This window comes from Capricornis sumatraensis, chromosome 19 (genome assembly GCF_032405125.1).
Source record: "Capricornis sumatraensis isolate serow.1 chromosome 19, serow.2, whole genome shotgun sequence".
NCBI classification, from domain to species: domain Eukaryota; kingdom Metazoa; phylum Chordata; class Mammalia; order Artiodactyla; family Bovidae; genus Capricornis; species Capricornis sumatraensis.
Window position 1 is genome coordinate 47,415,591 of NC_091087.1, and position 17,005 is coordinate 47,432,595.

Genomic DNA, 17,005 nt, shown 5'->3' on the forward strand with positions numbered 1-17,005 from the left:
GGCACAGAGTTGAACATGACTGAAGCTACTTAGCATGCATGCATGCAATGTGTACACTGGTTGTAGAGATCAGTCCGACTAAAGAGTTGTGACAAATCAAATCTATCACAGATCATCAGATCACTGTGATGTGAAAACAGAGGGTTCTTTGCCACAGGCTTCATTATTAATAGCCATTGTGAGACTGTAAAGTTACATTTGTATACAGATACTCCTCTAACATATCTTTCAAAAACGCATCCTCCATTTTTGATCTTGATTGAATTCTGGTACAATTTATCTCATGCTACAATGAACAGAGAGATCTACCTGGGAAAAAATGATTTAAGAGTTTCCAAGTACTCTGAGCACAGAGAAGGCACCGGCACCTGACTCCAGTACTCTTGCCTGGAGAATCCCATGGCCAGAAGAGCCTGGTAGGCTGTAGTCCATGGGGTTGCTAAGAGTCAGACACGACTGAGCGACTTCACTTTCATGCATCAGAGAAGGAAATGGCAACCCACTCCCAGTGTTCTTGCCTGGAGAATCCCAGGGACGGGGGAACCTGGTGCCTGCCGTCTACAGGGTGGCACAGAGTCAGACACAACTGAAGCGACTTAGCAGCAGCAGCAGCTAAGTCTCCTGCAGAGAGTGGCACATTCGGTGGTTTGGGAGGACTTGTGTTAACTCAGATTTGCAGATGGCAAAACTGGCATTCCAGTCAAGCTCAAGCTGACAAGATTACTTCTTTAATCACCAATAGCCCAAGTTTCTGCTATTATTGGATATATTGGGTTGACATGCATCTGTTCAAATTTTTAATATAAAATAAAACACCTTATCTGTAGAAGCTTTTATTTGGAGACCCCCCTCCTTTTTTTGTTTGTTCAGTCACTAAGTCATGTCCAACTCTTTGTGAACCCATGGACTGTAGCATACCAGGCTTCCTTGTCCTTTACTATCTCCTAGAGTTTTCTCAAACACATGTCCATTGAGTTGGTGATGCTATCCAACCATATTATCCTCTGTCACCCGCTTCTCCTCCTGCCATCGATTTTTCCCAGTATCAGGGTCTTCCAACAAACTAAACATTCCTAAAGGGGTTCTCTTCACCTGTTCTAAAGACAGACAGAAAACCAGCAGACTCACTGTGCACGTTGGTTCCTGAACCCACAGAGGACCCCTTGGGTATGACGGGCATGAGGGCATGCTGGATGGCCACCTCCCACATCCTGGCCACATCGGCACCAACGCCACTGGTGAGGATGCTGCTGTTTGGTGGTGGGCTGGAGGGGTTGACCACATTTTCTCCCACATAATACACGATGTTTGCTGTAGTGATCTCAAAACAGTGAGGGTTGGCCCCACCAGGAATTAAAGCTGATGGTTTTGCTGGTTCCAGAGATAAAATTTCTGATAAAGGTATTTCCTGTGGAAAAAAGTATGGAGTTTATCAAAAGGATAAAACTTTCAAATAAAACTCATGCCAGGGACATGTAAGAAATGACATTACAATCAGCTATCATTTCTATAAAACAGTTTAATAAGATACAGAATATAACTAAGAAAAACACAAAAATAAAATTATCATCTCCTTTTGCCAGAAAAGTTTAAGTGGCTTTTCAGTATATTCATGCAATAAGAATAAATATGAATAATTTTGAACCTGCATCAAAATCTAAGTCTTAGACTATAAATGATAATTTTAATAACTGTGAGGTAAAATCATAACCCTTTTGAAATGCATTTGGGTATGCACAGCTGTTTTTGAATTTCAACTATTCTTTAAAGCACTGAAAATGAATCATGTAATTTGACTTGATAGATGTTAATATAATAATATGGCCACGTGAACAATTTTAGTGAGGAATACCACAGAGAGTGGTTTTACAAGCAGTTGCCTTTAAGACAGTTTTGATATTTAAAAAATTAATCACCATATTGTCTTTTAGGATGGAGAAGAAATAATAACTTTTAAAACAAATTTTTAATTTAAAAGTTAATGAGGTTTCCTTTTTCTGTTAGGTCTGTGTAAAGGGGCCATGGAGAACAACACCTGCTATCGCTGAGCCTTCATTATTCTTGATGGAGCAAATATATACTTTTTCACTCTACATTTCTTTTGGAACTGTGTTTCACTGGGTGATATGTTATGTGACATCTGTATTATTTCATGTAGAGAGACAGAATGAAAACAGCTGCCAAATTATTTTTCTAGCAGAAAGTGCTCCTTATGATATTGGCAATATAGGGAGGAATCATACAATGTTTCTTAACCCCTGGTGACATATTTGCAGGACTACCAGTGCAAAACAAAACAAAGAAAGTTGGCTAGAACAGACTTCAGGAATTTACTTTTCACTAATCTTCTGTGACCCTGAACTTGCTAGTTAAAACACATATCCCTGCTAAAATAGATAGTTAAGCTTCTTCTCCCCCACCTTCTCCCCCACCACCCCATGGGGCCAGAAGCATTCCACCGTGAAATTTGAAATTCACAGATGACTAATCAGATCACAACCTGATTTTCCCCAAATCTAAAAACTACAGAGAAGAAAAAGGTATCTCTCGGAGCAAGCTTCAGAAGAGTCACGTTTGTTGGGTGTAATTTTGTATTTCTGATACTCTACATTCCCATAAGCAAGCAAGAGGGGGCATGAGACCTCAGTCAAGGAAAGAGTCACTCTCACCTTGTAGTACCTGCTTCCTGTGTCATTTTGAAAGAGGGTAATACATTTGCTATCCAATCTCCAATAGTGCCGCTTCCGCTGAAACAGAAGTTTAATACAGTGTATTTTAAAAACTTTAAAAAAAAATCCAAGACAGATAAAATCAAAACATTTTCCCACTGGGGCATAAGATTTGATGGGGGAAAGTGTGCGGCCTTTGGAAGAGGAAGACTAATAATTTCAAGACTCTAGGAGGTGTCTATTCAGCAAATGTGTAGTGAGTTTCTGCACCTACATTTAAGAGTTATAAATATTAAAAGAGATGATGTATTAGCACCCAGAGCAGTGCCTGGCACTTAGTGCAAGTAGAATAAATAGAAAACACCATTTTAAAATTTATTTGATGGCTTGAAGAGCCAGAGGTGGATTAATAGCTGTAATAAAAGGGCTTAATGGGAGATATAATATTTATATTCTATTGTTTTAGAACATAAGGCATGCCATGCTGATCCAGCCAGGCATTCTGGCTTCCATTAGAGATGGCACAGTAGAACTAAAGAATGTTGAGCAGGATGGCAAGGCTGACTCCATGGCATCAACCTCACATTAGAGGAATGCATCAATAGCTTGACTTTCTCTTAAGCTTACTGCAGACCTGAACAACCATGATTTGGTGAGCAGGTCCTTGCGTATCTGTATGAATGCATGTATTTCTTCTTTTCAGACTAAAAGGTCCTAATACTATTCTTGGTCTCTTCTACGACCTATCTTACACCAGTCAAATATACTAAATATGCTTCAAATATTTTACCACATCTAGGAAAGACTGGATGAAATTCAGTTGAGTCCTACATTAAGCTCTCTCTGGAAGAGAAGGCTGAGATTATAGACACAGCTGTTAGGTTATAGGTGTCAATTTACCTGAAGAAATGATAGGAATTCTACGGCTAGGAGGTGATGAGTAAAACATTACCAATAGCTGAGAAAGAAGCTTATTACTAATTGAAACATACATCAATACATGCACAACCTCATGCATCAACTATTAGGAAAATAAGAAGTAGTGAGAAACTCAGAGTATAATAATTTTAAATGTGCTGTCTTTTATCTAATATAAGATTACTATGTTTCTGAACAGGTCAATTTTTAAGTGAACACTTAAGGATTTAAGAAGTATGTAACAGTTATCATTTTTTCTCTCCCTAAAATGCAGGGCTCAAAATTTTTTTTGAAGCACAGATGAGCATTCTGAAAGTTTTCCTGGCTGCTATAAAAAGCTGGTAGACACTCAAGTGGTTTGGGAATCATCTCAAGTAATACAGGGAAAGGACTCTGTTTCCCTGAGATTGCTGTCGACTCTTTTCTAACTCAGTTGTTTACTCAACTGCATGGAACCCTCAGAGACTGTGAACACTCTCCCCTGATCCTGTACCCTGCCTGCCCTAGGGTTTGTTCCTGCTAACCCAGATATCCCACAGTCTTGACAGAGCACCAGAAGCTTCTCTAGTTAAAGCTCACAAGGCAAGCCAAGAGCTTGGTGTGGATCTTACCAGCGGATCCTTGCTGGTGTAGTGGACCATCCATCCTTCCTTCATCACGGTGCTGCTTTTCCTCTTCGTGTGTTTCACAGACTGTACTACTCTCATGAGTGGGATGTTGTTGCTTGTTGATGGACTGGAGAAGTCAAAATAGTTTAAGAAAGAAATGCTTTGAGATACAGATCTTTTTCCTGCTTAAAGCCTTATTTCAGCTATTTCAAAGTGAAAGGCAAAAGAAAATTTCAAACCCCATTTTTAGTGAAAGGTATTCTTCCCTGGTGGCTCAGACGGTAAAGCGTCTGTCTACAATGCGGAAGACCCGGGTTCGATCTCTGGGTCGGGAAGATCCCCTGGAGAAGGAAATGGCAATCCACTCCAGTACTACTGCCTGGAAAATTCCATGGACAGAGGAGCCTGGTAGGCTACAGTCCATGGGGTCGCAAAGAGTCGGTTCACATACATACACACATTATTGTCAGAGTACGATGGTTCAGACTCTGGATTGCTCTGAAGGGTGAGAGGTGCTTTATATGTACATCTTAATAATCCCTGAGCAGAACAGTAAGCATCTAGGTTTTCAGGTGAACTAAACACTTGGTGCTCAGTATAGGGGTAAACATTGGGTAGATTACTATCACAGTATACGGAGGCCACAGTTCAGAGTCACACGTGAATGATCATTTCCTTAATAAATATTATAGCCACAATATTAATCATTTAGATGTAATATGTTGATGTGAATTTCAGTCTCTCTCTACATAATTTTACAAAAATTAGAATCTGCTGTTCAAACTGTCTTTTAAATAATTATTGCTCATGGAATTATGACCCTCCTTCATCTCCTTCTTTTCTATCTCTGTATCTCCACTGACCCACCACTTACATGCCACCAATATTTTGATACTAAAGAAATGTTCATCTTCAAAAGAAAGTGGGGGCATAGGCATTTTCCAGTATTTGAAAAATATTTCTCATGTTATTAAATGAAATAAAATCCAATTATTTTATTGGTCTCCTCTCATAAACAATTTTAGTTATGAATTTTAGTTATGAAGTGCCAATGAATATGGCGATTATAAAATGGACATAAAAGTTTGAATACACTTTATAAATCAGAGGTTTGGGAGCTATTTTTGTACAGTCAGGTAATACACATTTCAGGCTCTGCAGAATACTTAACTCTGCCATTGTAGTGTAAAAGTAGCCACAGCCATAGCTATGGATGGGCATGGCTATGTTCCAATAAAACTTTATACACAACAGGCAACAGACTGATTTGGCTATAGTATGCTGACCACTAGTATAAAAAATGGGGATCATCTACAAATCAAAAGTACAGACAATCAAATCACAAATATGAAACTCCACACACTTCTGAAACAAAATAAAGAACAGTAAGGTCCAGACATAATGTGATTCTTGAAATAAAGTGTCAGTGGCTCAGTTGTGTCTGACTCTTACTGACCCCATGGACTGTGGCCCACCAGGTTCCACTGTCCATGGAATTCTCGAAGCAAGAATACTGGAGTGGGTTGCCATTTCCTCCTCCAGGGGATCTTCTCCACCCAGGGATCAAACTTACGTTATCTACATTGCAGGCCAACTATAAAATAGATGGTGTCTGCTAAGGTTGATCCCCGATCTATGTATTTGCACACAACAAGCTTTGAATAAATATTAACTTAGTAGTAAATTTTCTGTTTGCAAGTATGTGTAACCCTCACATGCAAAAGAAAATGGGTCAAAAAATGAGGCAATACCAGGAAAGGATGCAAGCTACACCTCTCCAAGGGAATCCCGATCGCTTAGCTCCAAACTTAGGAGCTTCTTCTACAGTACATAGCTCATTTATAAACAAATTATAGGAAAAGTCTGGACATGTTTCAGCTTGGTTCCAGACCACAGAGATAAAACAAACATGGCAAAAAAGCAAGTCACGTGAATTTTTTGGTTTCCCAGTGTATATATGTTACGTTTACACTATACTGTGGTCTATTAAATGTGTTATATAGCACTATGCCTAAAAAAAAAAAAAATCGATGTATATTCTTTAAAGATTAGCTTATTGCTAAAAACTACTAACCAGCATCTCAGCCTTCGGGCAAGATGTAGTCTTTTTGCTGGTGGAAAGTCTTGCCTTATTGTTGATGGCTGCTGACCCATGAGGATGGTGTTTGTTGAAAGCTGGTGTGACTGCGGCGATTTTCAAAAACAGGACAACAGCAAAGTCTGCCACATCAATTGATGCTTCCTTTCACAAATGATTTCCCTGTAGCACACAATGCTGTTTTATAGCGTTTTACCCACAGAACTTCTTTCAAAATGGGACTCAAACTCTGTACTGCATTATAAATTAAATGGGTGTACTAGTATTACTCTAAATCCTTTGCTGTCATTTCAACAGTCTTCACAGCATCTTCATCAGGAGTAGATTCCATCTCAAGAAACCACTTCCTCTGCTCAACTCTTAAAGCTTTATCATGACACTGCAGTCAGTTTCAGGCTCCATTTCTAATTCTAGTTCTCATGTTATTTGCATCACATCAGCAGCTACTTCCTCCACTCAAACTCATCCATGAGGTTTGGAAACAACTTCTTCCAAACTCCTGTTAATGTTGATGTTCTGACCTCTTCTCATTAATCATGAATATTCTTAACGGTATCTGAAGAGCAAATCTTTTTCAGGTTTTCAGTTGACTTTGTCTAGATCTATCAGAAGAATCACTATCTATATGGCAATATTACAAAATGTATCTCTAAAAATAATAAAAGTTAAAATTAGTCCTTGATCCATGGGCTGTAGAACAGATGCTGTGTCAGAAAGCATGAAAACAACGAGAATCTTAACCATCCATCTTCAGCAGAGGTCTTGGGTGACCAGGTGCATTGTAAATGAGCAGCAGCGTTTTGAAAGGAATTTTTTCTTTTCCTGAGCAATAAGTTGCAACAGTGGACTTAAAACATTCAGTAAATTATGCTCTAAACAGATGCATTGTCATCCAGGCTTCGCTGTTCCACTTACAGAACATAAGCAGAGTGGATTTGGTATAATCATTAAGGGTTGTAAGATTCTTCAGAATGGTAAATGAGCACTGGCTTCAACTTAAAGTTACCAGCTTCAGAGTCAGCCTGTCCTTTGAAGCTTTCATCTTCTAGCTGTGAAAGTCTTAGATGACATGGGCTTCAAATACAAGGCTGTTTTGTCTATACTGAAAATGTATGTGTAGCTATCTTCATTAACTTAGCCCGATTTTTTGGTAACTTGCTGCAGTTTGCACATCAGCACTTGATGCTTCACTCCATACTTTTATGCTATGGCAATGGCTTATCCAGTCTTTAATAGCTTCACACTCTTCTTCTGAATCTTCCGCACTGCTCAGTCTTCACAGACTTGAAAAGAGTTAGGACCTGATCTGGATTAGGTTTTGCTGTAAGGGATTGCTGCTGTTGGCTTGAACTTCTATCAAGGTTAAACTATCTCCATCAGCAACGGTGCTGTTTTGCTGTCTTATCATTCATGTGTTTATTGGAGTAGCACTTTCAATTCCATCAAGAACTTTTACTTCGCATCGACAACCTGGCTGATGGTTTACCTCAAGAGGCTGAGCTTCTGACCCATCTTGGCTTTCAACATGCCTTCCTCACTAAGCTTAATTATTTCCAGCTTTTGACTTAAAGTGAGAGACACATGAATGTTTCATTTGAACACTTAAAAGCAATTGCAGGGTTATTAACTAGCTTAATTTCAATACTGTTGTGTCTCAGGAAATAGGGAGGCCTGAGGAGATGGAGAGAGACAGGAAAATGGCTGGCTTGCAGAGATGTCATAACACATAACGTTTATTGATTAAGCTTCCTGTCTTATACAGGCTTGGTTTGTCGTGCCCCCAAACAATTACAATAGTAACCTCAAAGTTTACTAAACATAGATCACCCTCACAAACGTAATAATAGTGAACATGTGTGAAATATTGAGAGAATTACCAAAATGTGACACAGAAATGCAAAGTGAGTAAAAGCTGTTGGGAAAATGGCACTGATAGTTGTGCCCTACCCAAGGTTGCCACAGAGGTTCAATTTGTTTAAAAAAAACAATAAAATGGAATACCTGTGGAGTGCAATAAAATAATAAAACCAGGTATGATTGTAAACACAACTTTAGGTTTTCTCTATAATAGATTAAAATATCAAAGAGCTTTAAGAAGTAAACACCACTTGGGGCTCGCCTGTCTGACCAAGCCTAGGAGTGCACCCTCACCTGATGGTTCTGTTGGAGTCCTCGTGGTCCGGGTCTGGATCCTGCATTTCCCCACTGTCATTCTGGCACTCGGCCATCACCATCTCAGCATCCTGGACCATTGCCTCTTCCAATTCATCCATGAGCCCACTGTTTCTTTCACTGTCATTGTCATCGCTCCCTTCTTCCATAACTACGTCAGACTCTGCCCCAGGGCTAAGCAAATCTACAAAATTGTTTTGCACCCATGAAGATAAGGCTAGTATCCTAGAGCCAAGACTTAAGAGAAAGTTAGGCAATCCTAAAACAAATCAATTGGAAGCCCTAAAAATATAGTCATGTGAATAACTCTTCTTTCACTTTCCTTTTAAACTTTAGCTCATAAGTATCTGAATTTATGAGAGGATAAATATATAATTTTACAAGTAGATGCTCATTTTTTAGGCCCCTAAGCCTAGAAGCATAAATACATCATGGGGAGCCTTGGAAGGACGCCAAGGGTGATACAGAAACAAAGTGCTAGGAAGCAAAGTGATACCAGTGAAGAGGAAACTAATCTTATTTCAGTAGCACAGCACCCTGGTGGGAAAAAGAAATACGTGGGAGGATGTGGGAAACCTTCACATGCAAGAACACAGAATGTCACTGACTCCTGATACCCCAGTAACTGTTAAAATAATGAATTTCAATATATTAAATTGGTCACATAAGCAGCAGCATTTAAATAACTATCAAACAAATATTTGATATTTGAAATAATACTGAATCCTGCCATTATACAGTTGATGCTAATGTAATTACTTACTAATATAAAGTTCTTACTTTAAAATTAGAAAATAGACTGATTAGAGCCTATTTAAGGCTGATGGTTTAAATGGCCTGCCAAGTTTGGAAAATGCACATTTTCCCAGATTTTTCAGACTGTATGGAAAAATGCAATTTCAAATTAATCAAAAGCTATACTGTTTCCCCTTGCTTCCAGTTATCTAGTACAGGTTGACATTTCCTGGGCCTGAATAAAATCAATACCACATGCCACTTAAACTGGGAAGACTGCCAAGTTTTTATCTTTGGCAGCACTGCAAAGCCAGAAACTACTATGGGAATGTTTTCCTAGAGAGCTTTCTCTTCTTATAGAGAAGAAAGTGGAGAACACAGATAATCACTTGTTCTTCAGGAACTCAGAAATACTCAACCAGTTTCTCTGATCTTTTACCACCAGTTTTCTTCTCAGAGGAATCAACAATCTGATAACAGGCTGAAAGTCTAATGCAGTCTACTATCTATGGGAAAAGTCAGCTGGGGACTCTGCGCCAAACGTTTTGTTCAGAATCCATAAGGAATTCTACCAGGGAAGAAAATGAGAGCTGTTCCTTTAGAACACAGCATTTTTCTTAGGATTCCTTCCAACTTAATCTATGCAACTGAAGTCTTCCCAAAAGAATATTCCTCAATATAGAAAAGGATATGGAGCTTTTAATTGGCTGAATTAAATTTCCTTTTATTATTATTATTAAAGATGCATGTTAACAAGCACATACACAATGAAAACAGTAACTGGATGGATGAAGAAAGTAGGTAACTGTTTCCGGTCAGTCAATTTCTGTGATTCTTCCCTTGATCAACAGGGAATAAAAGTTAACTTCTGTCTCAATGCTTGGAATAAAAAGGATGGAGGAAAAGACCGATAGGTATAACTTGCAGACATTACAACAATTTCTACATTTCTGAATGAACTAGGATAGGTATAGAAAATACGAGAGTTGGGGAAGAAATCCTGGATATCCATGGTTTCAGTATGAGGTGGTTCATCATGTAAAAATCTAGAAAATCTCTGGTCTTTATCATAACACAATGATGGGTACTTTTCTACAGTAAAGTAGGACAGAAGCTGTAACTTACTGGGTCACAAGTATCTGAATGGAAACAAAAGTAAAAAAAAAATCCCACTAAGTCCTATACAACACATGCCCTAAGAGGGAGAGAAGGCAGACCTTTTACCTACCTCCGTTAATGGTCACTTCACCAAGGCAGTTGTTGGGCACTTTTGGGGCACAGCGTTTATGACAGTTGAATCTGCAATCTAATCACAATGGTTTTATTTTTGGTGGCTTAAACAACAAATGCAGGAGACCCGGGTTGGATCCCTGGGGCTGGAATATCCCCTGGAGAAGGGAACAGCTACCCACTCCAGTATTCTTGCCTGGAGAATTCCATGGACAAAGGAGCCTGGTGGGCTACAGTCCATGGGGTTGCAGAGAGTCAGATACAACTGAGCAACTAACACTTTCACTTTCAAAACAACAGAAATTTATTCTCACACGGGTCTGGAAGACAGAAATTCAAAATCTTCCTGCAGAAGCTCCAGGGGAGAGTCCTGATGACTGGATTCTGACGGTGGCTGGCATTCCTTGGCTTGTGGGCACATCACTCTAATGTTTGCGTCTGTGGTCATGTCACCTTGTCTTCCTCTGTGTCAAATAATCCCTGTCTCTGTCTGGTAAAGATGCTGTGATTGCATCAAACTCTCCTGGATAATCCAGGCTAAACTTCCCATCTCAAAAGCCTTAAGTTAATCACATCCACAGAGACCCATTTTCTACATAAGGTACCATTACAGGTTCTGGGGATTAGTACTAGGACACCTTTAAAAGCTATTATCAGCCACCACAAGTATGGACACAGGGGAAAGGTTAGATGATGATCAGAAGGGAGCCTAGGGTCAGAGCCAGAGGAGCAAGGCGGAGAGCTATGCGTACATGGTGAGAGGAGGAGGGAATGTTCACAGGAATCAACCTGGGATCAGCATCCAAAGGAACAAGGGTGGTCAGGAAGCCTGCCTGAGATGAGGCTAACCATGCAAGTTCCGGCTGGTCCCTCCAGGCCAGAGGAGCAAACAGGACAAATGACAGAACCCTGCCATTAGGGGAGTGTGGGGTTGAGCCAGGGAAGGCCACTGAGGCAGTGGGAGAAGGAAGGGTGAGCCATTCATCTATACTGGCCTGTGAGTGAATCAGAAAACACGCCCCTTTCTCTAGACGCTTCACTATCAGCCTTGGAAAAGTATTATTAGCATACTGCTATTGTAAGAGCCAGCACACTTTCAGGGAGAGTACTGTAGTTAACACAAATCTAATGAGGCCCCTCAGGTCTACACAGAGCTTGCACCACCACAGATGTTGGAATAAGCATGTCAGTAGGATGCAAGAACCAGGGCAAGTGAGGTTGAGGAGCTCCCCGGTCCAAATGGGAGGCTGAAGGAGGCTTAGGTAAGATCCAGCATGGGGTTCACTGCTGCCCGGGGGTAGCTTTTTACAGCCATCCATCCGTCACGTATTATCTCAGTGGGCTAGCTCCACTGAAACGGTCAGGAGGAGGTGGACAGAGGAGCAGGAGGTGAAGGCCTTGAAGGCTGTTTTATTTGGTGCTGATGTTGTAATCACAATGATTTTAGAAGAAAATATTAAAACCAAGCATTCACCTAGAAAGAAAAGTGATGAGGAAAACAATGACTTCAAATGGATGAGGATCAAGTGCTGGCTGGTGGCAAAGTCATCCTTACCTTTGCACTGCAGGCCCTGCCTGAAGAGCCCCTTGAGAAGCTTCTTACAATACTGGCACACAGTGGGCCGGGTATACGAGTGGATGACGAATGTGTGCGGCACTTTAACTTTGGACAGCAAGATCTTGTCGAGCTGGATGGGTCGCCCAATGTACGACTGGGAATTTGACCTCTTCTCTCGACCAATGAAGGACTCAGATGGTGACTTTTGCTATACGTTTGAAAGACAACAGAGGACAATAAGTTGTAAAAGACTGATTTATATGTTTATGTATTTTTATTTTCATTTTGATTTAATTTTTTGACAAAAGGGTTCACATTATTACTGAGCCAAGGCACTAGTGTAGTAAAACTGACACAAAGAGAGAAATCATTTTCCCAATAAAACACATTCAGCTGTTCAGGTAGTAGTGATGTTCCCAGAGTGATACAAGATGCAAGTGACCTTGACACAGCATAATATATTCATGCATTTTTAAATTGCTTTTTGTTTTACTATTGTATTTAGTGGACTGATTGTTAAGAATGTCAGAGGAATAAACTAAAACTATGTTCCTGTTTATTAATGTAATTTATTTCCCCTTTACTATCTTACTTGAGTACTTTGCTTTTACATCTGAAAACAGAATTGGAGATCCGAATATTTGAACCTGATTTCTGGGACTTTAAAATAATTTTCAGCTTTTTAGTTTCATTAGTTTTAATGGAGAAATATAAAGTTGAAAGCAAACCAAAATATGGTTCTAAATCTCACTGCATATACTACTTCACTGACATTTACTAAAGAGTCACATGTATAAAATGTAAGAAATTCAGGAGGATAATAAATGAAAAGCGAATCCCCCCAGTCTGTCCCATACAGTCCCATCTGAAAAGGGCCGATAGTTTCCTTGGATTTTCTCCAAGAAAAAAAATATATATATAATTTAAAATTATTCTTTAACTAAAAGTAGAGTTAAACTTATACTATCATTTATATAATTGAGAAACAGTGACTACTAGATTATGTAAGACTCACAAATATTAATGTTTTGGTTACAATTATACCTCTGTACACTCCTGTTTCTCATTTTGTAATTATGTCATCAGCTCAGTATACAGATTTAAAAAAAAATAAATGAATTAAAATGAACTGTGTTTCCAGTGTTTTTGAACAATTTCATGGTATCTCTTGATATCATGGAAATATACTTGGGAATCATCAGAAATAATAATCATTGGAATAAAAGAACTGAATTACTTTTTAATAGTCATTATAATTATATAATTCATTTATTGAGCTCTTAACTTAGTATTAACTCTGAATAATCACTGTTTTAGGTACCTTACAAGACAGGCCTTGTTATCTATAGTTGAGGTATCTAATTTTGGGGTCAAATGCTAGTACCTAGTACAGTCAAAACATGAATCTACATTTGTCTGCTTCTAGAGCCCTTGTATTATCGCCTTACTTAGTTAATTTCTAATTTGGGTAATTACTGAAAAGATGAGAAACAAATCATATATACATATAATTTCTATCCCTTTCAATGTCTATCTGCATCAAATGGGAAAATTTTGATTTACAGATTCACTAGCTGCAATAAAAAGAAATTTGAAATGAGATTCTACTTAGGGATATTATGTCTACAGTTACATTTATAACTTCAATTCCATAAAAAACTATGAAGCAGAATTATTCTGGAAGGGTTCAACTCTTGCAGAGACATCATGTGAGCTTTTAAAACTGAGTCTAAGGTTTGCCAAATCAGAATCATAAATATATTGAATAAATACCTTCAATGGAATTTAATTTTACTGGAAAATAAATTCACTGGGTTCGGTCCTGTTTTAACAATCCAATGGGCCAGTTTTAAGTACACTAAAATGAAAAGTGGTATTTTTCCACAGTTGGAAAGTTTCACCACTCAAAATAAAAGCTGATCTGTTGTCACACTTTCTCAACAGACTTACAATGTTCTCAAATTTGGAAAATCATATGAAAAGTTGACCAAATTACTTTTCAGTTATTATTCTTAACTTAAGAGACTTAATTTTAAGCTGTGTAGACAAAGCCAGTTTGATGTTGGATTATTCTGTATTCCATGGAGCAAATTCACTTAGATGAGCAAGAGGCAATCAGATAAAGCTGAATGTTTTCTTCTCACTCAACATGGAAACATTCACATAAACACTACCACAAACTACAAGAACCAAATTATTCCTGAGAAGTCATTTCATTTATTACCGTCAAGGCAGAATTACGTAAGAAATTTTAAAACCTTACATGATTTTAGGGAAAAGAAATTGGCTGTTATTTTGTGGCCAAGTCTGTACCTACATTCAGGCAAAGATGAGATTCACACAGCCACATGTGTCCTTGGCACTGAATAACAATAAACTGCAGATTTATAGTGTCAAAATGAAGACTAGCATTTAAGATACAATAGCAATTTAAGATTTTAACAACATTATCAAAGGGTCCTCTTGTCATTTATAGCATCTTAAAATCAACTGGCAACACAACCATTCTCATGATTCCCTTTTCTTACAGTTCCAAATATAATCAGTCATTTTCAATGTGGCCTCTATTTCTAAATGAAAAAGTGAAGTTTTAAAATCATGAGATGGGGTGCATGCATGCGGTAACTGATGTACTGGAGACTGAACTGTATTCTATGTTTCTGAGAGTTTATACATATACATTTATACCTGCTTTTCCCCGTTATGCAGCAAAATTAAGAGCTAAGACAAAAAAAGAAGACTGGGTTACTATCTGATGACTTTGCAAATGCTTTTTATCCATTCTTCAAATTGTGAAAAAAAAGCTTTACTGATATATGAGATAGTAAAACAAACATTAAAAATAAGATCCTATGAAATAAGGCCATTGACCTGTAATATAAATTTATATTTATAATATTTATCTATATATCATTGGTTACATAAATATTTAACAACCATCATTTCTGGAATCCTGCCAATCATCCTTTCTAATAATATAAAAGCAAATAAAATGCTTCTAAGGATTTGCAGAATCAGTGATACATTTTGATTAATAATTCACATTCAGTTACCATTTTAAGAAAGTTACTAGTTGTAATTTCTATTTTTATGTGAAATTTTATTTGAAGGTACATATGCCAAAAATCCACATTACCATATTTTTTTGTTTGAAGCATCAAGCTACAGAGTAGGCAAAAATTCAGAAGTTAGTAATTTTAAAAGAAATAGAGGATGGTTTTAAAAATCTCATTGATCTGAATTAAACTAGCTTGGACTTTAAGATAATTTCAATAGGAAAGCAGACTTATAATTCAAAGGGTAATGCTGATTTAAATAACTAGTTTTTATGGAAGAATCTGCCTGCAATGCAGAAGCCCTGGGTTTGATCCCTGGGTTGGGGAGATCTCCTGGCGGAGGGCATGGCAACCCACTCCAGTATTCTTAACCTGGAGAAGCCCATGGACAGAGAAGCCTGGTGGGCTACAGTCCATGCGGTCTCAACGAGTCAGACACGACAGAGCGACTAAGCACAGTACATGGAGTTATGCATTATTATACAAAGAAAAGAGATATGGTATCATTGTATTTCTTCATTAACTTACTTCATTTTAATATTTTTTATGTACTTGTATATTTGCATTAAGTGAACTGAAAGTGCTAGTTGCTCAACAGTGTCTGACTCTTTGTAACCCCATGGACTGTAGCCCGCCAGGCTCCTCCATCCATGGAATTCTACAGGCAAGAATATGGCAGTGGGTAGACATTCCCTTCTTCTGGGGATCTTCTCGACCCAGGGATCGAACCTGGGACTCCTGCATTACAGCCAGATTCTTTACTGTCTGAGCCACCCAGGAAGTATATTTGTATACTTAATCATTATAAGTACATTACATTTTTAAAGTAAGATCTTTAATTATGGTAGAGAAAATTCTTGCTTACCTATCAACACTAGAGAAGTTTTTACTAGGTTTACTAGTTTAACTAAATGGTGTTTAAATTAATCTCCACTGTTACTTGCTGTTCCAGTCTGGCACTGTGTATTTGGTAAACCTGGGCAATCTGCAGAATGAGTGTTGTGTTTTCTTTTTTCTCTCTCTGGGAATAGAGAGGAAAGTTGAAATCTTCTGGAAAGGAAGAAGCAAACAGCAACATTTTGTTTCATTCTGCTTCATTATTATGTGCAGAGCAATGACTGGCTCAAAACTCTGAACAGATATAACATTCTCTTCTCTATAATTATGGTAAGCGCATGCAAGAGGATGCGCTTCTAAAAATTTACATTTTTACAGTAGCCATTAGTCTTATGCATTGTTCTTTTCCTGAGTGGAGGAGTTTGGATCAAATTGTAGGTGTGAAACGTTTCTGAGAGCTGACATCACTGTATGACATGGTATTTGTATGGACTGATGTCAATAATCTGATCGGGCAAATTACAAATGATGAAAAGTATAAAGATCTCTCTTATTCTCATTGTTTAAGAAGGATCACAGTCATGAATGGGAGAGAATATGAGAACAGAAAAATGATGAAAGCTGAATTTTAAAGCCAAGATTAGACATTAAAGATTCTAGAGATTAAAATGTTTTTAAAGACTGGTTTCCTGAAGTGTCTGTAACATCCACATGTTAACAGTGTTTCACGTGAAATGACTGCTAAAGTTAAAACTGTATGCACTGAACACCTACTTACAGAGACAATACATCTTGCTTCTCTAGACAAGGAATCTGTTTTTTAACCTGGTATATTAAATACTGACTCAGCAAGTTTGGAACCCTCCCAGGAAATGACTGCTTAGATTACATTATGGAAACTCCAACTGCCAGCACATCTTTAAACATTCAACAGGACTCTGAAACAATTTCCCAACAAGGTATATTCCACTTCACAGTTCAAAATGAATTCTCTTTATTAGTAAATCTAACAAATAGAGGGGGAAAAACTGCCTTTACTTGTGGTTTCTTGTCATTTATGTAAAAATTAAAAATAAGATTTCCTGAGAGATAAAAGTCACTTTATAAAAAGCAGCATTCAAATG

The 17,005-nt window shown here is 38.1% G+C and overlaps 1 protein-coding gene across 2 annotated transcripts in view; it reads right to left on the reverse strand.

Annotated features, from left to right (window-relative positions):
• Window positions 1-17,005, reverse strand: part of PRKD1 (protein kinase D1) — a 352,100-nt gene that overhangs the window by 45,291 nt on the left and 289,804 nt on the right. For both annotated transcript variants that reach the window (XM_068991082.1, XM_068991081.1), the window contains 6 exons: window positions 11,986-12,196; window positions 10,429-10,506; window positions 8,445-8,649; window positions 4,199-4,322; window positions 2,670-2,747; window positions 1,129-1,408 (listed from right to left, as the gene is read on the reverse strand). In XM_068991082.1, the coding sequence (XP_068847183.1) occupies window positions 1,129-1,408; window positions 2,670-2,747; window positions 4,199-4,322; window positions 8,445-8,649; window positions 10,429-10,506; window positions 11,986-12,196 (976 nt within the window). The remainder of the gene's footprint in view (window positions 1-1,128; window positions 1,409-2,669; window positions 2,748-4,198; window positions 4,323-8,444; window positions 8,650-10,428; window positions 10,507-11,985; window positions 12,197-17,005) is intronic.